Source organism: Calypte anna, chromosome 1 (assembly GCF_003957555.1).
Source record: "Calypte anna isolate BGI_N300 chromosome 1, bCalAnn1_v1.p, whole genome shotgun sequence".
NCBI lineage: Eukaryota > Metazoa > Chordata > Aves > Apodiformes > Trochilidae > Calypte > Calypte anna.
The window spans coordinates 530,308-555,855 of NC_044244.1; the positions used below are offsets into that span (position 1 = coordinate 530,308).

Here is a 25,548-nt window from a genome sequence, read left to right on the forward strand (position 1 = left end):
TGTACGGGGCGTGGGGTTTGTGTGTGTGTGTGGTGTTATAGCGGGGTGTACGGGGACCAGGAGGCTTGGGGGGGGGGGGGTGGGGGGGTGGTGTACAGAGGTGCGTAGGGATTGGTCGGGGAGGGGGCCATGGAAATTGGGGGGCGTGGTATAGAGAGGTGCATGGGGAGCAGTGTGAGGGGATCGTCTATCGGGGGGCATGGGAATGGGGGGGTGGTATAGCAGGGGGGTGGGGGATTAGGGTGAGCGGTGTATAGGGGGGTGTGGGGATGAGGTGTGTGAGAAATTGGGGTGTGGGTGGGGGACGTGGTATATTGGGGTGTGCAGGGAGGGCGGTGTGGTATATTGGGGTGTGTGGATAGGGGGTGGGGTGTGGTATATTGAGGTGTGCAGGGATGGGGGTGTGGTATATTGGGGTGTGCAGGGAGGGGGGGTGTGGTATATTGGGGTGTGTGGATAGGGGGTGGGGTGTGGTATATTGGGGTGTGCAGGGAGAGGGGGTGTGGTATATTGGGGTGTGTGGATAGGGGGTAGGGTGTGGTATATTGGGGTGTGCAGGGATGGGGGTGTGGTATATTGGGGTGTGCAGGGACGGGGGGTGTGGTATATTGGGGTGTGTGGATGGGGGGGTGGTATATTGGGGTGCATGGGGAGGGTGTGCAGTGTCTGGGGGTGCAAGGGGATCTGGGGGGTGTGGTATATCAGGGGGTGTGGGGATCAGGGTAAGTGGTATATTGGGGTGTGTGGGAATGTGAGGGGCATAGGAACAAGGGGGTGGGGGTGTTATATCAGGGGACATGAGGGACCAGGGTGCTTGATTGGGATGAGTGGTATATCGGGGTGCGAGGGGTTGAGGGGGCAGCCAGGTGGGGTGCACAGCGACCAGGGGGGTGGTATATCAGGGTGCAAAGGGACCTGGGTGAGCTGTGTATCAGGGTGCAGTGATGCACATGGGCAGTATGTCGGGGTGCAGAACCCCCATGGGTGGTATATCAGGGTAGAGGTGGACCCAGGTGGGTGCTATATAAGGTTTCAGAGCAGTGCAGGTGGGTGGTGGTATATCAGGGTGCAGAATAACCTGGTTGGGTGGTATATCAGGGTGTAGAGTGATGGATGTGGGCAGTATGTCGGAGTACAGAAGAACCCTCATGGGTGCTATATCAGGGTGCAGAGGGAGGGAACCAGGTGGGTGGTATATCAGGGTGCAGAACCCCCATGGGTGGTATATCAGGGTAGAGATGGACCCAGATGGGTGCTATATAAGGTTTCAGAGCAGTGCAGGTGGGTGGTGGTATATCAGGGTGCAGAGTGATGGATGTGGGCAGCATGTCGGGGTACAGAAGAACCCTCATGGGTGGTATATCAGGGTGCAGAGGGAGGGAACCAGGTGGGTGGTATATCAGGGTAGAGATGGATCCAGGTGGGTGGTATATCAGGGTGCAGAATAACCTGTGTAGGTGCTATGTCAGGGTGCAGAGGGAGGGCCCCAGGCAGGTGGTATATCAGGGTGCAGAACCCCTATGGGTGGTATATCAGGGTGCAGATAGACCCAGGTGGGTGGTAGATCAGGGCAGAGATGGATCTGGGTGGGTGGTATATCAGGGTGCAGAGGGCCCCAGGTGGGTGGTATATCAGGGTGCAGAAGAACCTGTGTGGGTGCTATATCAGGGTGCAGAGGGAGGGACCTGGGTGGGTGGTATAAGAGGGGCCAGGCCGGCACCAAACCCCATTTTGGGGTGAAAGAGGCAAAGTTCTGCCCTTCCCCAGCCCAGAGGACCCGGTGGTTCCGTTCCCCCCTTTTTGGGCCAGCCCTGAACCCCAGTCTGGGGCCTGGGGGTATCCCCAGAACCAGCGGTATAGAGAGGGAGTGATGGGATTCCCAAAGGAAATAAAGAGTCAATAAATAAAAATTTAAAAAAAATTAAAAATAAGAAAAATAAAAAGTGAGAATAAAGTTAAAATAAAATTTTAAAATTAAAATTAGAAATAAGGAAATAAAATTTAAAAAGTAAAAATAAAATGTGGAAATAAAAGTAAAAATAAATGAATTCATTTAATTTGCTGCAATTGCAATTGGCTTTATGTGTGTGCAGTGTATCTGGGTGTGAGTTTGTAATTAAGATATCACAGAATCATGGAATGGGCTGGGTTGGAAGGGACCTCAGAGATCATCAAGTCCAACCCTTGATCCACTCCCACTGCAGTTTCCAGCCCATGGCACTCAGTGCCACATCCAGGCTCTTTGGAAATCTCTCCAGACACGGAGAATCCACTACTTCCCTGGGCAGCCCATTCCAATGCCTGATCACCCTCTCCAGAAAGAAATTCTTTCGAATCTCCAACCTAAACCTCCCCTGGCACAACTTGAGACCCTGCCCTCTTGTCTTGCTGAGAGTTGCCTGGGAAAAGAGCCCAACCCCCCCCTGGCTCCAACCTCCTTTCAGGGAGTTGCAGAGAGTGATGAGGTCTCCCCTGAGCCTCCTCTTCTCCAGCCTCAACACCCCCAGCTCCCTCAGCCTCTCCTCAGAGGATCTGTGCTCCAGTCCCTTCACCAGCCCAGTTGCCTCCTTTGGACCTGCTCCAGCACCTCAATCTCCTTCCTGAGGGGCTGAGGGGCCCAGAACTGGACACAGGACTCAAGCTGTGGCCTCCCCAGAGCTGAGCACAGGGGCAGAATCCCTTCCCTGGACCTGCTGGCCACGCTGTTCCTGAGCCAGCCCAGGATGCCATTGGCCTTCTTGGCCACCTGGGCAATAAAAATTATCCTTTATACACTCCAGGAATCTCCTAGACTGCTTCCTCTCTGTGGTGTGGAGTTCCCAGCAGATGTCTGGCAGGTTAAAGTCGCCCAGGAGAACAAGGGATGATGATTTGGAGACATCCACCTGTAGCATAATTCATCCTCCTCATCATCCTGACTGGGTGGTCTGTAACAGACTCCCATCACCTTATCAGCCTTGTTGGCCTTTCCTCTGATTCTAATCCACCTTATTATTGCTGACCTCAACTTCTACAGTGTCAAGAGTCTCTCTAACATAGAGAGCTCCCCCTCTGCCTCTCCTACCCTGCCTGTCCCTTCTGAAGAGCCTGCAGCCACCCATGGCAGCACTCCAGTCATGGGAGTCATCCCACCACCTTTCTGTGATAGTGACTACATCAGAGCTTTCCTGATGCACGATGGCTTCCAGCTCCTCTTGTTTGTTGCCCATGCTACGTGCACTGGTGTACAAATAAGAAGAAATGGAAATAAAAAAGTAAAAAAATAAAAATATAAAAAAAAATAAAATAAAGTAAAATTAATGAAGTAAAAATAAAATGTCAAATAAAAAGTGAAAAGAAAGTAAAAATAATTTATGGAAATAAAAAAGTAAAATTAAAATGTCAAACAAATAAAAAGTGAAAATAATTTGTGAAAATGAATCTGAAAATAAAAGTAAAATAGAAATGTAAAAATGTAAAATAGAAAGATCAAGAAGTCAAAATCATGAAGTAAAAGTAAAATAAAAAGCAACAGCTAAAAGTAAAAATAATAAAAACAAAGCAAATTAGAAAAAGTAAAATTAAAAAGATAATATTTAAAAAGAGAAAATAGTAAAAAAACCCCAAATTCTAATAAATAAGAAACAAAAAGCAAAGAATGACAGAAAAATCACCACTAAAACTACACCGGGCATTTACTGCCCCCCCCCTCACAACCCCATATCCCATGGGGCCAGAACCTCCCCAGCCCGAGTTTAAAAACCCAAAACTGTTCTTGTCCTCCAGGAGAACCAGAACCAGAACCGACCCGAGCCACAGCGCCGCTTCTGGACCCAGCAGAACCGCTCAGGATCCTCATCCTGGTCCTCGGGGTCTGAGCTCTGGTGGTGGTTCCAGTTCAGTGCTGAGGTGGGTGAAGCTCTGTGCGGGTCAGTGAACTGGGTTTGGGTCGGGTGAACTCGGTTCTAACTGGTTAAGCTGGGTTTGGACTGGTTAAAGCTGGTTCAGGTTGGTTAAACGTGGTTCTGATGGGTTACACGTAAATCAGATCGGTTCAGTTCAGGTTGGTTCCGTTGGGTTCCTGTCAGTGGTTGGTTGGACAGCTTGGTTCCAGTTGGTTAAACTTGGTTCTGGTCATTTACACCTGGTTTGGATCACTTGGGTAGGTTCAGCCCAGGTAAACTCGGTTCAGGTTGGTTACCAATCAGTTTCAGGTTGGTTACACTGGGTTGTGGTCAGTCAGGACTGGGTTGTGGTCAGACTGGGTTGTGATCAGTCAAACTGGGCTGTGATCAGTCAAACTGGGTTGTGATCAGTCAAACTGGGCTGTGATCAGTCAGACCGGGTTGTGATCAGTCAGACCGGGTTGTGATCAGTCAAACTGGGTTGTGATCAGACTGGGCTGTGATCAGACTGGGCTGTGATCAGACTGGGCTGTGATCATTCAGACTGGGTTGTGGTCAGTCAGACTGGGTTGTAATCAGTCAGACTGGGCTGTGATCATTCAGACTGGGTTGTGGTCAGTCAGACTGGGCTGTGGTCAGTCAGAATGGTCTGTGATCAGAATGGGCTGTGATCATTCAGACCCGGTTGTGGTCAGTCAGACTGGGCTGTGATCATTCAGACTGGGTTGTGGTCAGTCAGACTGGGCTGTGATCATTCAGACCCGGTTGTGGTCAGTCAGACTGGGTTGTGATCAGTCAGACTGGGTTGTGGTCAGTCAGACTAGGTTGAGATCAGTCAGACTGGGTTGTGATCAAACTGGGCTGTGGTCAGTCAGACTGGGCTGTGGTCAGTCAAACTGGGTCGTGATCAGTCAGACTGGGTTGTGATCAGACTGGGTCACGGTCAGTCAGACTGGGTTGTTGTCAGTCAGATTGGGCTGTGGTCAGTCAGACTCGGTTGTGACTGGTTAAGCTGAGTTCTGATTGGTGAATCTTGGCTCAGAGCTGAAGGCACTGAGGATGACACAGAAAAACCCAGGAAAATCCCTTTTCAAGCCAGGATTTGTTGAGGAGCTGGAGCTGGAGTGAGGGAACCCACCGGGTGCTGCAGCATTTGGACAGTGAAGTGTTCAATGGTTTTGTCACCAAGCAGGAGCTGAAGTCACCCCCGACTCTGAATCCTGCGGGGTTGGAGTCCAGAAGGTGACAATGTCCCTGGATTCCTGGTGCCAGAGGAGAGGAATTCCTCTGAGGTTATTCCCCAAAAATCCACAGAACGTTGACTCCTGATAAACCCAGGTTGACACGCCTGCAAAACCAGAGGTTTCCCAATTAATGACAAGAAAATGAAAGGGATTCTTAAAAATTCAATTCAAGAGAGACTGGGATCTACTGGAGAGTCCTGGGGGCATCAGGAAAAGTGTGTCCAGCAGAGCCAGGGAGATTCTCCTCCTCCTCCTCCTCTGCTCTGCCCTGGGGAGACCAGAGCTGGAATCCTGGCTCCAGTTTGGGGCTTCCCAGTTGAGGAGAGACTGGGATCTACTGGAGAGAGGCCAAGGGAGAGCTGGGAGGGTGAGGAAGGGACTTGAGCATCTGTGCTGGGAAGAAAGAGTGAGAGGCCTGGGGCTGTTGAGGCTGGAGAAGAGAAGGCTGAGAGGGGATGTGCTGAATGTCCATCAGTAGCTGAGGGGTGGGGGGCAAGAGGAAGGGGCCAATCTCTTTTTGGGGGTGGCCAGGGAGAGGCCAAGGAAGAATGGGTTGAAGGGAGAAGAGAGGAAGTTGCAGCTCAGCATGAGGAGAAAGCTGTTGAGGGTGATGCTGAGGGAGCCCTGGCCCAGGCTGCCCAGAGAGGTTGTGGAGTCTCCTTCTCTGGAGCCTTTCCAAACCCCCCTGGCTGTGTTCCTGTGTGGGCTGCCCTGGGGGATCCTGCTGGGGCAGGGGGGTTGCACTGGGGCATCTCCAGACCTCCCTTCCCACCCCTGACACTCTGTGGTTCTCTGATTCATCTCAAATTTTTCCTCCATTCTGGCTTCATCCTCTAATTCTATTGGGTAATTTAGAGTCTGCTCATCCAAAACAAACTTTAATTATTGTGAAATGCCATCCTCATCCACAGCACAAGGCAGTGAAACCTGCAGTGTTCTCCACACATGAATGGACCTAATGCATCTCTTATTGTATTTAACATTTATGTGTTTATCTATTTTAAATGTATTTAGCTTTCATAAGTTAAATACAGTTAAATAAGCCAAATAAGCCTCCATAAGGAGGCTGCTACCCCTCTTTACCTATCACTAAAAATGCTGAAATCCCAATAGTGGAGAGAACAATAAGCAAAACAAAGTTTTAAATTAAAAATTAAATTCCCACCCCTGACATTCTGTGAAAATAGGAAACAAAACCCAATCAATGCTGTGCTTCAACATTTCAACACAGAAGCTTCGCCCTTTGCCACCACTCGAGTGCAGTTTTTTCCCAGAACAAAGGGGAATCTGATGTTGTTTTTCTCACACATGAGGATTTAGCCAGTTTTATGAAAAAACCCAGTGATTGTGTCAAGTGAGATGATGATTTTAAGACCATCAGGATCCTTCCCCCACAGCAGTTTTTATTTCTGAAGTGCCTTCAGGTTTGATTCAGGTCTCGTACGCGGCGCGATGCCGAGGAACTCACCCCAGCATCCCGGATTCCTTGGTCTTTATGATATACAGGAACATGAGCAAGGTGTGGAACATGTTGTTTCTGCCCTGAATTCCCAGGAAAAAAACAAAGTAATTTAGCAAACAAAGCTAAATTTCAGGTAGAATAAGCAAACAAAGAGAAAAGACACTGATGTGGTGTTATGGGGAGGGCTGGCGGGGTTTATTGCCTTAATGTTTCATTTTTTTCAGTGTGGTAAATGCCAGAAAAAGAGCAAAAAGGGGTTTTGGCTGGATTATCATCTCCAAATTCTTTAAATTCCAGAGGTTTCTGTAAGGCAGAGATCCCACAACAACCACAGCTGGAGAGAAAATTAAAATTCACTGGTAAATGAAAATGAAATTTAGAATTTCAGTGGTTTGATATTGAAAGCTTCCTACACACATCTCAGATTTCCTAGGGATGAGCTGGCTCTAAACCAGAACTTTTAACATGTTATGTTAAAAGAACATGACCTGTTCTTTTAAAATAAATTATTTTAATTTTTAAATAAATTTAAGAGGAAGCAACTACTGAGTTAGTTATGTCTCTGAGATGCTCAGGATGTTGTTTAGTAGCAGACTAAGCACTACGTTACAAAGACCAAGGTAATATTTAATCAGTTTTGTGGAAAGAGTCCAATATTCCTGTAAATAATCAATATTTTATTGAGTCAAGGTGAGTAGTTTCTAAAAAGAAACCAAAACAACAAAAGCAAACCCAAATCAGAGGCAGGAGAAGACCACAAAGGTACCTTGGGCAGGTTGTAGACGTGGCGCTGGTAGATCAGCTCGTAGTGGGGAGGGTTGATGCTGCTCTGGTAGATGCAGAACACGTTTTCATTGGAAGTGTCTGGGAAGGAAAAGTTGGAAAAAAAGGGATTTTTCAGGAGGCTGAGCTGAGAGGCAAAAAGAAGTGAAATGGGAGAAGTGGTACCTGGTTTATCCGGGGTTTGGATGAAGTGTTGGGAAGTGAAGGTTTTGCCATCGGGGTACTTGGGGTGAGGTGGCAGTCTGGAGTCGAGGTAAGTGCAGAAGACATGCATGATGATCTGGGCAAAGAACATCAAATTTTACCCCAAAAATCCTTAAAAACACTGCAGTTTTCTGGTGATCATCTCAGGTGGTAATTACCATCATTGCCACTCTCTGCTTCCAACCCCCTCCATGTTTAGGAGCCTGAGGCAGCTTAAAATCCTCCTTTTGCCTCATGAAAAGCAAACTAAAAATCACTGGAAAAACCTGAGTTGGCTTCAAGTCTTCATTAAAAATGCCAATTTTTTGAAATCAAGCCCTAAAAGTGCTCTCCAGAAAAAACACACCACAGCCTCTCTGTGTTTTAAGCCTCCCTGGAGAGTCCTTAACTTTTAATGTGGGCAAATTAGGTGGAATCTGAGGATTTATGTGGGTTTTATAGCTCACAGGATCTGGTGGGTCCACAAACCTGAAGTGTTTCTCTGGGCTAAATGCCCAAAGTCTCCAGAATTTTGGCAGATTGACCTTAGAAATCACAAGGCTGTGTTATGATGTGGTGTGATGAGCAATAATGTGGTATTTTTTTAGTGTATTCAGTAAATTATATCATAATTTTATCTTAAATTTCTTATACTGGAGAACCCAACACCATTTCTCCCAGAAGTTTGTGAGAAAAGGTCAAATTCTCTGTCTCATCATCTTTAAATACTTTGGAGCTCTTCACCCTGAGGACTTATCAAGACACTGAGAGTTCCTCCAGGTGCCAGGATATTTAATCATCTTCACAAGCAGAAAATCAAATCCCATTTCAAGAAAGGTTTTAGGCAGCTTTTAGAATGAGATCTTTGCCAGCAAAGCTGGGAAGCTCTGAAATTCAGGACTTCATTCTCCCAAGGAACTGAAAATTGATTTGTGGTCTTTTTATTTTTAATAATTATTAATTATTTTCATGCCCTCAATTGAATTTTTAAGTTGTTGCAAAGAGGTGCTGCTCTTCCTGCCCTTGTAGGTGCAGTGTAGCTACAAGTCTTCTCTTGAGAAGGATTTACAACACCAGCTTCAGGCTCCTCAAAGATTTATTACCAAAATCCAGCAGTTGTGGCATCTGTGTTATTCCTACAAGGGGATGATCCACAGAATGGTGCAAAGAGGATTTTAATGTGCTTCTCACAAGATTTCCTGATTAAAACCAGACTAATTGAAGGTGTAATGAGATGTCTTTGCAAACTCACAGAGGAATCAGTGGGCAGGTCAGTGTCCCACTTGCGGCCTTTGAAATCCCCTCCTCTGTTCCAGCGGAACGAGCTCATGCACCCTCCCTGGGACAGCTCTGAAAACAAAAGTTCCTGAGTTATTTGGGGTTGAAAATGTAGAAAAGTGGTGTTTGAGTCTAGTTTTAGGGGATTCATACATGTTTCTGGTGTATAAAAATAGGAAAAGTTCAGCTAAGTAATTGCTTGGAAAGGTAACAGCACAGGGAGGTGAATTTCCAGGGAATTTATTTTTAATTAATGCATTAAATCCACCATGTCCCATCCTGAGCAGCCAGCAGGAAAATGAGAAAGTAAGCTATGAAAAACCAGTCCCAAAGGTACAGCTGAGTCCTGTAGGGCTAGAAATAAAGGGACAGTTGTAAGGAAAAGCAGCTTTCATAGAACCACAGAATGTGAGGGGTGGGAAGGGAGCTCTGGAGATGCCCCAGTGCAACCCCCCTGCCCCAGCAGGATCCCCCAGGGCAGCCCACACAGGAACACAGCCAGGGGGGTTTGGAAAGGCTCCAGAGAAGGAGACTCCACAACCTCTCTGGGCAGCCTGGGCCAGGGCTCCCTCAGCCTCACCCTCAACAACTTTCTCCTCATGCTGAGCTGCAACTTCCTCTCTTCTCCCTTCAACCCAGTCTTCCTTGGCCTCTCCCTGGCCACCCCCAAAAAGAGATTGGCCCCTTCCTCTTGCCCCCCACCCCTCAGCTACTGATGGACATTCAGCACATCCCCTCTCAGCCTTCTCTTCTCCAGCCTCAACACCCCCAGGCCTCTCACTCTTTCTTCCCAGCACAGATGCTCAAGTCCCTTCCTCACCCTCCCACCTCTCCCTTGGCCTCTCTCCAGTAGATCCCAGTCTCTCCTCAACTGGGGAGCCCCAAACTGGAGCCAGGATTCCCGGGGTGCTCTCCCCAGGGCAGAGCAGAGCAGAGGAGGAGGAGGAGGAGAACCTCCCTGGATCTGCTGGACACCCTTTTCCTGATGCCCCCAGGACACCATTGGCCCTCTTGGCCCCAAGGGCACATTGCTGACCCCTGGAGAATTCCCTGTCCCCCAGGACTCCAAGGGTTTCTCCATGGAGCTACTTTCCAGCAGGACATCCCCAACTCTGCACTGGGGGTTGGGGTTATTCCTCCCCAGATGCAGAACTCCACACTTGGGCCTCCTTGAACTTCAGGAGGTTCCCCTGGCTCTCCAGCCTGCCCAGACCTTGTTGGACAGCAGCACAACCTCCTGGTCCATCAGCCACCCCTCCCAGCTTCCTCTCACCAGTGAACCTGCTGGTCCCTGCTGTGACACCTCCACTGATGCCACCCTCTTGGTGAGGGGAATGTTTTGAAGTGTCACTACTCACCTTTAATCCTTTCAACCAAATATTCCTGGTTTGGTGACAGATCCAAATACTGCACGAGGGCGTTCAAGGTGGGGATGAGCGGAGCTTTCACGAGTGCTGCCTGCTTCAGGCTGCTGATGCTGGCTTCTGTCAGACAAGAGGAGCCACCACAGTTCAGCTACAGTCACCCCAACCCCCCAAAAAGAAGTTTCCTGACCACACGTGGCAACCATTTGGCCACCATTTCAAGCCCTAGAAACACTGAAGGTGTGGCACTATCCCAAATGCTTGTTTCCATCCCAAGGAAGCAGCAGGTGTCTGCTTTGCAGCACAGGATGTGGAATCATTAAGGTTGGAAAGCAGAATTCCAACAGTCAACCCAACATCACCAGGCCAACTAAACCATGTCCTGAAATGCCATGAGTATGGGGTTTGGGAAACCCCCCAGGGATGGTGGGGACTCCAGCCCTGCCCTGGGCAGCCTGGGCCAGGCCCTGACATCCCTTTCCAGGGAGAAATTGTTCCCCAGCTCCAACCTAAACCTCCCCTGGGCAACCTGAGGAGAAGGAAAGGAGAGGGAGAAATAAAGGTGGGGGGGAGGGAAGAAGGAAAGGTGGAGGGGAGGGAAGAAGGAAAGGTGGAAGGGGGGAAGAAGGAAAGGTGGAGGGGGGGGAAGAAGGAAAGGTGGAGGGGGGGAAGAAGGAAAGGTGGAGGGGGGGAAGAAGGAAAGGTGGAGGGGGGGAAGAAGGAAAGGTGGAGGGGGGAAGAAGGAAAGGTGGAGGGGGGGAAGAGGGGGAAGGGGGGGGGGGGGAAGAAGGAAAAGGGGGGGAAGAAGGAAAAGGGGGGGAAGGAAGGAAAAGGGGGGGAAGGAAGGAAAAGGGGGGAAGGAGGAAAAGGGGGGGAAGGATGGAAAAGGGGGGAAGGAGGAAAAGGGGGAAGGAGGAAAAGGGGGGAAGGAGGAAAGGGGGGGAAGGAGGAAAGGGGGGGGAAGGAGGAAAGGGGGGAAGGGAGGAAAGGGGGGGAAGGAGGAAAGGGGGGGAAGGAGGAAAGGGGGGGAAGGAGGAAAGGGGGAAGGAGGAAAGGGGGGAAGGAGGAAAGGGGGGGGAAGGAGGAAAGGGGGGGGAAGGAGGAAAGGGGGGAGGAAAGGAGGAGGAAAGGGGGGAGGAAAAGGAGAGGAAAGGGAGGGAGAAAAGGAGGAGGAAAGGGAGAGGAAAGGGAGAGGAAAAGGAGGAGGAAAAGGAGGGAAAAGGAGGAGGAAAGAGGAGAAAGGAGGAGGAAAGGAGGAGGAAAAGGAGGAGGAAAAGGAGGAGGAAAAGGAGGAGGAAAGGAGGAGGAAAAGGAGGAGGAAAGGAGGAGGAAAAGGAGGGAGGAAAAGGGAAGGGAGGGAAAAGGAGGAGGAAAAGGAGGAGGAAAAGGAGGAGGAAAAGGAGAGGAAAAGGAGGAGGAAAAGGAGGAGGAAAGGAGGAGGAAAAGGAGGAGGAAAAGGAGGAGGAAAGAGGGAGGGGAAAGGAGGAGGAAAAGGAGGAGGGAAAAGAGAGGAAAGAAAAGGAGGAGGAAAAAGGAGGAGGAAAAGGAGCTGAAGGAGAGGTGTGCCATGGCACAGACACCACACCAGCACCCAGTGAAGTGGCACAGAATATTACCAGCCCTGATTTCTATCACACCCACCCAACAACCACCACCAGGAAGCCAAAAGTTCATCCTACCTCCAATCTGCAGTTCTGGGCAGCCCATTCTCCTCAGCTGAGTGCTCACAGAGTCAATCTCCTGGACAAGAGGCACTAGAATAGTCTCATTAATCCACTAGGGAAGAAAAAGGTAAAAAGTCAACAGGTCAAAAGCAAGAAAAAGATCTAAGACCCCCCAAGCCCTTGGCTTATACCCCACAAATCATTCTTGTTACAATCACAAAGCTTAACAACTGAAGCCAAGCAAGTAATTAAATCCAAACATCAAGAGTTTAATTGAGTCTTTAATACCTCCTAAAAGGCCAGAAAATACAATGTAAAGGAGTCAGGAAAAAGAAAATCTCTGCCAGGTAGCAGATAAAGGTTTGCTGAACAATGAGGCTCAGGGAGGTGCTGGAGCACAGCCCTGCATCCATAAAGATAATTTATACTTGGATGGGTGCCCTCCCCCTAACATTGCTTCAGGAAATCAAGGAGCTGATAAAAAAACCCAAAATGTATGGGATTTGTATGTGACAGGATTTGGGAATCAAAGCAAGCTGGTTTAGGAACAGATGCTCAGGAATCTCCTACTGATCTTTGCTCTTCACTTATTATTAAAAAAAAAAAACAAAAAAACCCCATAAATTTGAAGCAAAAAGAGGAGCAGTCCCTTCATGATTCTACCAGAACTTCAAGTGATCAGAGTTTTAAAAATATTTCTTTCAGGAAGCAGCTGATTTTAAAGAAAGATTTGGAAAAGCACAAACAAAACAATGCCCTTGATAGATGCTGTGACTCAGGGGCAACTCCAAGTTGCAGTAAATCAGATTTACTGATTATTTCACCATTTCTGCAGTGAAGTCTCCTCTGCTGGGGCAATTTCTGTTGATAAGCTCAAGGTTTTTGTTTTATTACACTTCTCAGGACTGTCAGCAGAAGTCAGGGGGGGGAGGGAATTTTCTCTGCTTTGAGCACAGCAGCATGAGTGAGAAATGCTGCAGAAACAGCAGCTTAGCAATCAGCAAGGAAAACCAAGTCCTGGCACACCCCAGGTGCTTTACTCTGTCACATTCAGAAGCAGGTGAGCTTCACAGCTTTCAGTTTTCAGAAGGCTGATGTCAGGTAGAAAATCATCTCAGTTCTCCTCTCCTAAAGCACCTTTTGTTTTTATCTCAACCCACCCTAATCTTAAGAGTTTTTCCCACCTCCCATGGCATGCAGGGGGTCAGGGAGTTGATTTTCCACTGAAATTCTTCTTAAAAATTCAGAATTCCTTGAGGAGGGGACTTACATTTCTAAACTTGGCAGTCCAGGAATCCATGTGATCCAGGAGCTGTCGGTTCATTGTCACCCGGGCCCAAACCTATGGAAAAGTTTCTTAAAATTTTTATAAAGTTAAGGACATGGAAGAACTTCACAGAACATTTCACTCTTGGCACAATCATCTTTTGTGAGGCTGAATTCAATCTTAAACTCTCTGATCTCTTAGGATAAAACTGGAGTGAACTGTAGGCTGGATTTAAAGAGGAAGTTTCACTAGATTAATAAAGAAAAATGATCAAATCTAACTGAAACCACAGGAATTGTTTCAAACTTGCTTCAGATGCAGGAGTAAAGGCTTTCTGCTTTATGACACAGAATCAAGGAATCAGGAATGGTTTGGGTTGGAAGGGACCTCAAAGCTCATCCAGTCCCAACCCCCTGCATGGGCAGGGACACCTCCCACCAGCCCAGGGGGCTCCAAGCCCCATCCAACCTGACCTGAGACACTGCCAGGGATGGGGCAGCCACAGCTTCTGGGGGCAACCTGGGCACCCAGGGGCTCAGCACCCTCACCCCAAAGAATTTCTCCCTCCCTCCCCAAGAAACAGAATCCTGGAATGGGTTGGCTTGGAAGAGAACTGAAAGCTCAGCTCATTCCAACCCCCCTGCCATGGGCAGGGACACCTCCCTCCCAGATTGCTCCAAGTCCCATCCAACCTGGCTTTGAACACTGCCAGGGATGGGGTAGAGACTCTTTTCCTGGGCAACCTGGTTCTAAAGCTCAGCACCCTCACCCCAAACAACTTCTCCCTCCCTCCCTCCCTGCCTGCCCAAGATCTCCTCTCCATCTCCCCTCTCCCAGCTGGAAACCCTTCCCCCTCGCAGGGTCCCATCCCTCCAGGCCCTTGTCCCAAGTCCCTCCCCAGCTTTCCTGGAGCCCCTTCAGGCACTGGAAGGTGCTCTAAGGTCTCCCCATTGCAGCCTTCTCTTCTCCAGCCTCAACACCCCCAACTCTCTCAGCCTGGCTCCAGAGCAGAGCTGCTCCAGCCCTCCCAGCAGCTCCATCACCTCCTCTGCACTGGCTCCAACAGCTCCGTGTCCTCCTGCTGCTGGGGACCCCAGACCTGGACACAGCTTTACCCCAGGGGGGTCTCCCCAGAGCGGGGCAGAGCAGAGGGGACAATCCCCTCCCTGGCCCTGCTGCTCACACTGCTGGGGATGCAGCCCAGGACACGGGGGGTTTGGTGCCTCTGTTGAGCTTCTCCTCACCCCACACCCCCAAGTCCTTCTCCTCAGGGCTGCTCTCCACCCATTCTCCTCCCAGCCTGGATTTCTGCTGGGAATTTTCCCCCCCCTCTGGGCAGGACCTTGCACTTGGCCTTGCTGAACTGCATGAGGGTGGAATGGCTCCACCTCTCCAACCCGTCATGGTCTTCCCCTGGGTTAAACACAGATGAGTTTCAACTGTTTTTTGTGTCACAAATGTATTTTAACCAGTGTAAGCTAAAGGCAGAAATAATTTTCCAACTGTAGAAACCTTTAAGAGGATTTTTCTCTCTCTGCCACACTTTTCACACAGCTCAAATTCAAACCTTTGCACCAAGCTGGATATTTTAGAGACTTGTTTCTTCCTCTTGTCCATATATCTATGAATTTACCTCTTCTGCAGCCTGTTTGGAGCTGAGATCAGCTTCATCCTTGTGTGCTGATGGAGCCTGGGATCTGCATGCCAGCTGATACTGGAACTTTCTCAGCATCTGTGCATAATCTGCCATGGAACGGCTGTAGTTCCAAAAAGTTGGGCTGCTGGAAGGAGAGCTGGAATCTGAACTTCCTAAAATGATTCAATCATCAAAGAAGAGAGGTCAAATTACTGCCTGGTACTTCTGGGAGGTGAGAGGGCAGTCTTTGATCTGCTGTGAATAGGCTCAGTACAATCAGCCTGCATAAATCCTCATTTCACATTTATCTTGATTGTTCCAAGACAAAACAAAAAGCTTTATGTGAAATGTCTTCTCCAACAGATAACCCTCTCCTCAAGGCTTATCTCATCTCTTATCACACTCAGATAATCTTCCCATGCACATTTCCTCACACTGCCAGAGCAGGATGCATCCTGCCCAAAGGAAAAGTTTGGAAGAAAACTTCTGGAAGCTCTGGAGATATGCAGGAACAATGGTGTCACCATCAATGAGTTGGTTCTGCTTCCTACTACCAGCAGCCTGGAATCCTTTCCAAATTTTCACACCCACCAACCCCAATGTCAAACAAACCCAACATCTCCTCCAAACAAACCCAACATCTCCTCCAAACAAACCCAACATCTTCCCCCCAAAAACCCAACATTTTCCCCCCAAAAACCCAACATCTTCCCCAAACAAAGCCAACATCTTCCCCAAACAAAGCCAACATCTTCCCCAAACAAAGCCAACATCTTCCCCAAACAAAGCCAACATCTTCCCCAAACAAAGCCAACATCTTCCCCAAACAAAGCCAACATCTTCCCCAAACAAAGCCAACATCTTCCCCAAACAAAGCCAACATCTCCTCCAAACAAAGCCAACATCTCCTCCAAACAAAGCCAACATCTCCTCCAAACAAACCCAACATCTTCCCCAAAAAAACCCAACATCTTCCCCAAAAAAACCCAACATCTTCCCCAAAAAAACCCAACATCTTCCCCAAAAAAACCCAACATCTCCTCCAAACAAACCCAACATCTCCTCCAAACAAACCCAACATCTCCTCCAAACAAACCCAACATCTTCCCCCAAAAAACCCAACATCTTCCCCAAAAAAACCCAACATCTTCCCCAAAAAAACCCAACATCTTCCCCAAAAAAACCCAACATCTTCCCCAAAAAAACCCAACATCTTCCCCAAAAAAACCCAACATCTCCTCCAAACAAACCCAACATCTCCTCCAAAAAAACCCAACATCTATCTCCTCCAAAAAACCCCAACATCTTCCCCAAACAAACCCAACATCTCCCCCAAAGCCAACATCTTCTCCAAAAAAACCCAACATCTTCCCCCCAAAAACCCAACATCTTCCCCCAAAAAACCCAACATCTTCCCCAAACAAAACCAACATCTTCTCTAAAACCAACATCTTCTCCAAACCCATCTCCTCCAAACAAACCCAACATCTTCCCAAACAAAGCCAACACCTCCTCCAAAGCCAACATCTTCCCCCAAAAAACCCAACATCTTCCCCCAAAACCAACATCATCTCCAAACCCAACATCTCCTCCAAACAACTCCAACATCTCCTCCAAACAACCCCAACATCTCCTCCAAACAACCCCAACATCTTCTCCAAACAACCCCAACATCTTCTCCAAACAACCCCAACATCTTCCCCAAACCATCTTCCCCAAACAAACCCAATATTTTCCCAAAGCTAACACCTCCTCCAAACAAAGCCAACACCTCCTCCAAACAAAGCCAACATCTTCCCCAAACAAAACCAACATCTTCCCCAAACAAAACCAACATCTTCCCCAAACAAAACCAACATCTTCCCCAAACAAAACCAACATCTTCCCCAAACAAAACCAACATCTTCCCCAAACAAAACCAACATCTTCTCTAAAACCAACATCTTCTCCAAACCCAACATCTCCTCCAAACAAACCCAGTATCTTCCCAAACAAACCCAATATCTTTCCAAACAAACCCAATATCTTCCCAAACAAAGCCAACACCTCCTCCAAACAAAGCCAACACCTCCTCCAAACAAAGCCAACACCTCCTCCAAACAAAGCCAACATCTTCCCCAAACAACCCCAACATCTTCCCCCAAAAAACCCAACATCTCCTCCAAACAAACTCAACATCTTCCCCAAACAAAACCAACATCTTCTTCAAAACCAACATCTTCCCAAACAACCCCAACATCTTCTCCAAACAACCCCAACATCTTCTCCACCCCAAGCTCTTCCCCCCACCCTGACTTACCCAGTTGAACTCTGTGCTGTTTCTCCTCTTCATTTCTCAGGAAGGTGTCCAGAGACTTGAGGTCTGTCATGTAATCTTCTTTGCCAGTAGGAGAATTGTAGAGAATGGGTGAAGAGCGGTAACGGGACCTCAGGCCACCACTTTCCACTGGTCCTATACTGGTGGGGTGTGGTGCTCCACTGGGAGAGGGGCTGAAGCTGGAAACCTGGGGCAGATAAAGACAAATGGTTGTGTCACTTCAAGACAGAATTTCACCTCAATTTGTAAATGATTTGAACAGAAAAGAGAAAACCCTCGTGTGTTTGGGTTGGGTTTTTTTTATTCCTTTGTATTTTTGGTTTCTTTTTTTTTTTGGGTTGCTCTGAAACTGAGCAGCAACTCCATAAAGTGAGATGACACCTTGGAAAAAGAACAAATCCTGAGGCAAGAAATTTGCATCTGATTTGCAAAAGGAATAAACACACAACTCCTCTCTGCTCACACTCCATCAAACTGTACCCTTGGTTGTTACCTTACTGTAGCTGCTGCTGGGTGAGTAGGTTACAGCACCACTGTAGGAAGGGCTGTTGCTTGCCAGAGCCTGTAGCTGAGGGCTGTACCCTGTGATACAACCAGCAGGAAACTTGGGACTGGCACTGGGGGAACGGGAGGGGCTGTAGCTCAGCACACTCTGACCCTGGATGGGAGGAGAAGGTGTTGAGGAAGGGACTTTCTTTGCTGCCAGCTCACGTGGTGGAGTGGTTTGCACAGCTGCAAAAAGGAAAAAAAAACAGAATAAACAACCTCAAACTCTCAAGGGAGAACAAAACCCACCCAAGGCAATTTTATAAAGATGGGAGATGAGAAAACTCTGCACCCTAGAGAATTCAGTCACTGGAGAAAAGAAAAATAGAGAAGCTGGAATCACTCAGTTCATTGCTCACATTCAGAACTCAAAGAATCCTGCCACAAAGGCAGATGTCACCTCAATGTCCCCAACATCAGAAGGACACAGAGCTCCTGGAAGGTGTCCAGAGCAGAGCCACTCAAATGCTCAGAGGGCTGAGCACCTCCCTGGGAAGCCAGGCTGAGGGCTTGGGGTTGTTCAGCCTGGAGAAGAGGAGGCTCCCAGGTGAGCTTAGAGCAACCTTCTAATATCTGAAGGGGCTCCAAGAAAGCTGGGGGAGGGCTTTGGACACGGGGGGGTAGGGAGAGGAGAAGGGAAATGGGTTAAAACTTGGAGAGAAAGGGGAGATTGAGGTTGGAGATGGGGAGGAAATTCTTGAATGTGAGGGTGGGGAGAGCCTGGCCCAGGTTGTCCAAGGAAGTTGTGGCTGCCCCATCCCTGGCAGTGTCTCAGGTCAGGTTGGATGGGGCTTGGAGCCCCCTGGGCTGGTGGGAGGTGTCCCTGCCCATGCAGGGGTTGGGACTGGATGAGCTTTGAGGTCCCTTCCAACCCAAACCATTCCATGATTCTATGACAATATGGTTTTGGGGTCTATCTCCAACTAAGCTCTAAAAGCCCCAAGTGCTGTTCCAGGGAGTGTTTCAGAGCTGCACAAACCAGGGGCATTTGGATCTCCTTGCATCCAGTGTCCATCAGGATGCCCAAAGATGGGAGAACTTCAGTCCTTCCATCAGCTGATTTAAGTGACCCACTTGGGGGGTTCTGACCCTGCAGAAGGGGACAGGGCTGAAAGGACCCAGATGACAGAAACCTGACCCAAGCACAGCCCTCACACAGATTATCCTGGGGATAAATTTCCCAGGATTGCTGTGGCTGCCCCATCCCTGGCAGTGTCTCAGGTCAGGTTGGATGGGGCTTGGAGCACCCTGGGCTGGTGGGAGGTGTCCCCATGAAACGAGGTTGGAACTGGATGATCCTGAAGGTCTCTCCCAACCCAAACCATGCCATGATTCAGAATAATAAAAAACAAAAAACAAAAAAAGAGATTAATAAAAACATTTCCAGAGCTCTTTCTTTACACTCACCTGCATTCCTCAAGCCCAGCAGGGTCTGCTGGCCAGGACTCATGACCAGGCTAGTCGGTGCCACTGTGTACTTGAAGTACCTCCAGAAATCAAACAAGGCATTCAGGCTGAAGAGAGATGCAAGTGCCAGTTCTAGAAACAAACACAGAAGGTTTTTAACCACAGTTGGAGCAAGGGACTAATGAAAGTATATTATTTGCCAAAAAACCAGGCATATATGCCTCAGAAATAGGTTGTTAGCAGCACTATCAATGAACACAAATTGTGGCAAATATCCAGGATTTCTTCACCTTCTTCTACAAAAACCATTTGAGATTATTTTCCTTTCTATATTGAGATAAATTTTTCTTGCAAAGCCTGAAGTTTTCAAAAGGGACTCTCCCTTTGCAAATGGGACATCAAGTCCTTCAATGCAGTTTCAAGAATCTTACTAAAAAACTTTCTTCTGTCATCAAAATCATCTGTCATTCCATGGTACCCAAGGGTGCATCAGGAAAAGTGTGTCCAGCAGATCCAGGGAGGTTCTCCTCCTCCTCCTCCTCCTCCTCTGCTCTGCCCTGGGGAGACCACCCCTGGAATCCCAGCTCCAGTTTGGGGCTCCCCAGTTGAGGAGAGACTGGGATCTACTGGAGAGAGGCCAAGGGAGAGGTGGGAGGGTGAGGAAGGGACTTGAGCATCTGTGCTGGGAAGAAAGAGTGAGAGGCCTGGGGCTGTTGAGGCTGGAGAAGAGAAGGCTGAGAGGGGATGTGCTGAATGTCCATCAGTAGCTGAGGGGTGGGGGGCAAGAGGAAGGGGCCAATCTCTTTTTGGGGGTGGCCAGGGAGAGGCCAAGGAAGACTGGGTTGAAGGGAGAAGAGAGGAAGTTGCAGCTCAGCATGAGGAGAAAGTTGTTGAGGGTGAGGCTGAGGGAGCCCTGGCCCAGGCTGCCCAGAGAGGTTGTGGAGTCTCCTTCTCTGGAGCCTTTCCAAACCCCCCTGGCTGTGTTCCTGTGTGGGCTGCCCTGGGGGATCCTGCTGGGGCAGGGGGGTTGCACTGGGGCATCTCCAGAGCTCCCTTCCCATCCCTCACATCCTGTGGTTCTCTGATTCATCTCAAATCTTTCCTCCATTCTGGCTTCATCCTCTAATTCTATTGGATAATTTCGAGTCTGCTCATCCAAAACAAACTTTAATTGTTGTGAAATGCCATCCTCATCCACAGCACAAGGCAGTGAAACCTGCAGTGTTCTCCACACATGAATGTATCTAATGCATCTCTTTAAGTATTTAACATTTATGTGTTTATCTATTTTAAATGTATTTAGCTTTCATAAGTTAAACACAATTAAATAAGTTAAATAAGCCTCCATAAGGAGGCTGCTACCCCTCTTTACCTATCACTAAAAATGCTGAAATCCCAATAATAAAGAGAACAATAAGCAAAACAAAGTTTTAATTTAAAAAGAAAGAAGTGGCTGGATTAAGAATTACATTTTTAGCAATAAAACTGACAGGAAAAAAAAAAAAAAAGCCTGAAAATTGCATTAAATGCTGCAGGGACTCACCAATGTACCAGAGTGGCCAGTAGGTGATGTTGTAATACGAGCTGATGAGTTTCCCAGTCCTGAAAAGAAAGCAAGAAGTTGTCATTTTGGAGCTATTCAATCCTGGGAAATATTTAAGGTTACAGAAAACAGGATGGTTTGGCTTGTTTGGCACAAGGTGTGACAATAAACCTACATTTCAGTGTATATCATGCCTGCAACAGACACGTTCAGGAGTCCCCAGGCCAGGACAACTTTCCGGGCTTCAGTTTCTTTCCTCATCTTGATGGTCCTATCAATGAGGGAAGTTGTGGGGCTCTGTTCTGGTGTCATTGTCTGGGACCAAAAAACACAGAGAAAAGACAAAAATCTGTCAGTTTTTCCCCAGTAAGAGTTGCAGTCAGCATGAGAGTAAAGAACAAAAAACAATTCAATATAAACAACAGAAATGGACTTGATCTGCAGCCAGAGCACATTAAAACCAAAAGCAGGAAAAAATAAGTAATGTTTCTTTCATTAACTCTCCTGTCTCTGCTTGGGACCTCATTACAGCACCCATTTCTCTCCAGTGAGGTGAAAATAAGAGGATAAAGAGAGACCCAGCCTCAAGTTTGGAAAATATAACAACTTTCAGAAATGAGATGCAAAGCTCTACCCTTCTCCAAGCAAAAGCCAGGGGCAGGAAAGGCCTTGACCAGGTTTTTATTGAAAATTCTCATTCCTTTCAGTTGGTAACTGTGGGTTTTTTAACCTACATTTACACCCAACAACACCAGATGTGAAAGAAATAACCCTTGGGGCTTTTTCTGCTCTTTCATCACCAAAATATGCTCCTGTTCCTCCCTGCCACTCACTTCAAAACCTGTCACATAATTCTTCACTAGAGGGGCCCAAAAATAATGTGGGTTTTTTTTTTTTTTTTTGGTGAGGAGCAAAGGCTTCAGTTGTACTCACACTCCCAACATAGAAATTACATAGAATGGGCTGGGTTGGAAGGGACCTCAGAGATCATCAAGTCCAACCCTTGATCCACTCCCACTGCAGTTCCCAGCCCATGGCACTCAGTGCCACATCCAGGCTCTTTGGAAATATCTCCAGACATGGAGAATCCACTACTTCCCTGGGCAGCCCATTCCAATGCCTGATCACCCTCTCCAGAAAGAAATTCTTTCTCATCTCCAACCTAAACCTCCCCTGGCACAACTTGAGACCCTGCCCTCTTGTCTTGCTGGGAGACAAGGAGAGTTGCCCCAGGACAAGGAGAGTTCCCAGGAGAGTTGCCTGGGAAAAGAGCCCAACCCCCCCCTGGCTCCAACCTCCTTTCAGAGAGTTGCAGAGAGTGATGAGGTCTCCCCTGAGCCTCCTCTTCTCCAGCCTCAACACCCCCAGCTCCCTCAGCCTCTCCTCACAGGATCTGTGCTCCAGTCCCTTCACCAGCCCAGTTGCCTCCTTTGGACCTGCTCCAGCACCTCAATCTCCTGCCTGAGGGGCTGAGGGGCCCAGAACTGGACACAGGACTCAAGCTGTGGCCTCCCCAGAGCTGAGCACAGGGGCAGAATCCCTTCCCTGGACCTGCTGGCCACGCTCTTCCTGAGCCAGCCCAGGATGCCATTGGCCTTCTTGGCCACCTGGGCACACTGCTGGCTCCTCTTCAGCTTCCTGGCAATCCAGACTCCCAGGTCCCTTTCTGCCACTCTGTGCCCAGCCTGGAGCTCCCCATGGGGTTGTTGTGGCCAAAGTGCAGGACCCGGCCCTTGGAATGTTGAACCTCATCCCGTTGGAATCAGCCCAACTCTCCAGTCTGTCCAGGTCCCTCTGCAGAGCCCTCCTGCCTTCCAGCTGATCCACACTCCCCCATCTTGGTGTCATCTGCGACACTTCCTCTCTAAACCACATCCTCCTATAGAACCAGCTGTACACACACAGGGACCCTCTGAGCTCCCCGGGCACATAAGAGCCCCCACATCTCCCCCCTATTCTCATCCATACCCCAAAGAGGCTCCATACCCCCCCTATCTCGACTCTTTTCATACATAAGAAGCCTCACATCTCCCCCACATCCTCACCCATACCCCAAAGAGGCTCCATACCCCCCCTATCTCAACTCTTTTCATACATAAGAAGCCTCACATCTCTCACCCACACCCCAAAGAGGCTCCGTATCCCCCCATCCCGACTCTTCTCATACATAAGAAGCCTCACACCTCCCCCCCATCCTCACCCACACCCCAAAGAGGTTCCACATCCCCCCTATCTCGACTCTTTTCATACATAAGAAGCCTCACACCTCCCCCCCATCCTCACCCATACCACAAACAGGCCCCACACCTCCCACCCCCACACCTCCTAACCCTTCTCACACAGAAAAAGCCCCACATCTCCCTCCCAGCGTCCTGACACATCACACCAAGGCGGCCCCAAACCTCTACCCACCCCCAGCCCTCTCACACGCGGCCGAGTGCCCGCAACCTCCCTTCAGGAGAACCCCACCCCTCTCCAGGCCCAAAGAGCCAAAAGGTGCCGAGGGAGAGTAGCGGTGGGGTCGGACACAGTACCTGGCGTAGGGCTGGGGGTGAGGGGAGCTGAGGAGACACAATATTCCCCTCAGGGAAGGTCTGGGACCCCCCTGTTCCCGGGGGGTGTGAGGCAGAGCGGAGCTGAGGGAAGCGGCAGCCCCGCTAACGGCCGCCCCGCGCGCCGCGGTGACGTCACAGCCTGCGCCGCGCGTGAGGGAGGGGCGGGGCCTGTGCCCCCTCCTCTCCTTTGGCGGGAAGGGTGGGAGTGAGGCGGGCGCCATGTTGGCTGCGGTGAGAGTGATGGAACCGGTGACAGAATGGGTTGGGTTGGACGGGACCTTAAAGCTCATCTGGTTCCAGCCTTCCTGATATGGGCAGGGACACCTCTTACCAGCCCAGGGTGCTCCAGGCCCTATCCACCCTGACCTGAGACACTGGCAGGGATGGGGCAGCCACAGCTTCTGTAGGTAACCTGTTCCAGGGTCTCACCACCCTGAAATGATATTTTCCTAATGTCTAAAAGTGTGGAAAAGTGTGTCCAGGAGATCCAGGGAGGTTCTTCTTCTCCTCCTCCTCCTCTGCTCTGCCCTGGGGAGACCAGAGATGGAATCCTGGCTCCAGTTTGGGGCTCCCCAGTTGAGGAGAGACTGGGATCTACTGGAGAGAGGCCAAGGGAGAGGTGGGAGGGTGAGGAAGGGACTTGAGCATCTGTGCTGAATGAAAGAGTGAGAGGCCTGGGGCTGTTGAGGCTGGAGAAGAGAAGGCTGAGAGGGGATGTGCTGAATGTCCATCAGTAGCTGAGGGGTGGGGGGCAAGAGGAAGGGGCCAATCTCTTTTTGGGGGTGGCCAGGGAGAGGCCAAGGAAGAATGGGTTGAAGGGAGAAGAGAGGAAGTTGCAGCTCAGCATGAGGAGAAAGTTGTTGAGGGTGAGGCTGAGGGAGCCCTGGCCCAGGCTGCCCAGAGAGGTTGTGGAGTCTCCTTCTCTGGAGCCTTTCCAAACCCCCCTGGCTGTGTTCCTGTGTGGGCTGCCCTGGGGGATCCTGCTGGGGCAGGGGGGTTGCACTGGGGCATCTCCAGAGCTCCCTTCCAACCCTGACATTCCATAATTCTATGAATATAATGAGGAAGGCTTTGAGGGAAATGGGGGGTAAGATCCTGCTCTGCTCCTGTGATCACATTTTGATTTATCTTCCCTGCGAGGAGAGGCTGAGAGAACTGGGGTTGTTCAGCCTAAAGAAGAGGCGGCTCAGGGGAGACCTTATCGCTCTCTACAACTACCTGAAAGGAGGGTGTAGCCAGGTGGGGGGTTGGGCTCTTTTACCAAACAACTTTCAACAAGACAAGAGGGCATGGACTTAAGTTGTGCCAGGGGAAGTTTAGGTTAGATATTAGAAAGAATTTCTTTACGGAAAGAGTGATCCGTCATTGGAATGGGCTGCCCAGGGAAGTGGTGGATTCTCCGTCCCTGGAGATATTTAAAAAAAGACTGGATGTGGTACTCAGTGCCATGGTCTAGCAACCGCAACGGTGGTTCAAGGGTTGGACTCGATGATCTCTGAGGTCCCTTCCAACCCAGCCAATTCTATGATTCTATGATTCTAATGCTTTAAGGCATTATTTAACTCTGTGTTTTCTGCTTTCACCTCCTGGCCCTTAGCAAAAGCTTGTCGTGGGCCTCAGACAAAACCTTCCTGCCCAAAAAAGGCTTTCACAACCTCAGAAGTTATTTATAACCACCTTGTGGGGGTGATGTCACTGCTGGAAACCGGTCTTTAATCTCCGGGGTGACAGATTTTATCTCTCCCAGGTCCCTTCCCATCCCTTCCTTGCTATTTCCAGTGACAATTCATCCCTCTGCTCACTGTCCTCAAGTCCTGCAATGAAACCTGGGGAGCACATTCCAAACTGCTGTGGGACTGGGACATGTGAAGCCTGGTGACAACCCTGGGAAGCTGAAGGTCTTGCTTTGCTAATTTCAGGAAATTTGAGATGGAAAGAAGGAGCTCTGCCATGGTCTGTGTTATTACAGCTGCAGATTTTTCCAGAGATATCAAAATGAGGGTTCTGCTCCTAAAATTAGGCTGGCCAGAGCTACAAAAACTGAGCTGCATGCTAAAATCCCTCCTCACTCCTTACCCAGAGCATTCCCAAGGTGCCCTGTGGATTAAGAACATGGAAATAATCCATTACTCACAGAAACAGTAGTCCTCTCTCCAGTAATCCCAAATTAGTTACTTTAGAGCCAATTAACTTGGATCATCCAGGAGATGAGATGCTGATGGAGCCCACTGCTCTGTCACAGGTTGAGCTGGAGATGATGAGAAAAGAAACTTTTCTACCCAAAGATTTGGGGAGTTTCTGAGGGACGTGGGTTGTTGAGAGGCTCTGTGGAAATGGTGAAGGTGTGAAGGCTCCTGGTGGTGGTTTCCTGGGGCCAAGGGCTGGTGCTGCTTCCTGTGCTGTAGCTGTTCAGCC

The 25,548-nt window shown here is 49.1% G+C and overlaps 1 protein-coding gene across 1 annotated transcript; it reads right to left on the reverse strand.

The window, feature by feature from the left end:
• Nucleotides 1–4,443: 4,443 nt before the first annotated feature.
• Nucleotides 4,444–23,251, reverse strand: TMEM209 (transmembrane protein 209). The gene is made up of 15 exons (XM_030455725.1): nt 23,113–23,251; nt 20,754–20,893; nt 20,579–20,637; nt 19,036–19,167; nt 17,576–17,814; nt 17,065–17,269; nt 14,763–14,938; nt 13,133–13,204; nt 11,878–11,974; nt 10,193–10,318; nt 8,809–8,906; nt 7,539–7,653; nt 7,357–7,454; nt 6,597–6,670; nt 4,444–5,232 (listed from the first exon to the last, which is right to left on the reverse strand). The coding sequence occupies exons 2-15, from the start codon at nt 20,888–20,890 to the stop codon at nt 5,178–5,180; spliced, it is 1,683 nt and encodes a 560-aa protein (XP_030311585.1). The 5' UTR covers nt 20,891–20,893; nt 23,113–23,251; the 3' UTR covers nt 4,444–5,177.
• Between the last annotated feature and the right edge of the window lie 2,297 nt (nt 23,252–25,548).

What these genes read in the sequence shown, in the direction of transcription:
- TMEM209 (XM_030455725.1), bottom strand. Translation starts at nt 20,890, where the DNA reads ATGACACCAGAACAGAGCCCCACAACTTCCCTCATTGATAGGACCATC. An exon ending in GGACTGCCAAGTTTAGAAAT is followed by an intron (nt 11,975 to 13,132) that starts GTAAGTCCCCTC and finishes TTTCTTCCCTAG; the next exon opens with TGGATTAATGAGACTATTCT. An exon ending in ACCTGCCCACTGATTCCTCT is followed by an intron (nt 7,654 to 8,808) that starts GTGAGTTTGCAA and finishes TTCTTTGCCCAG; the next exon opens with ATCATCATGCATGTCTTCTG.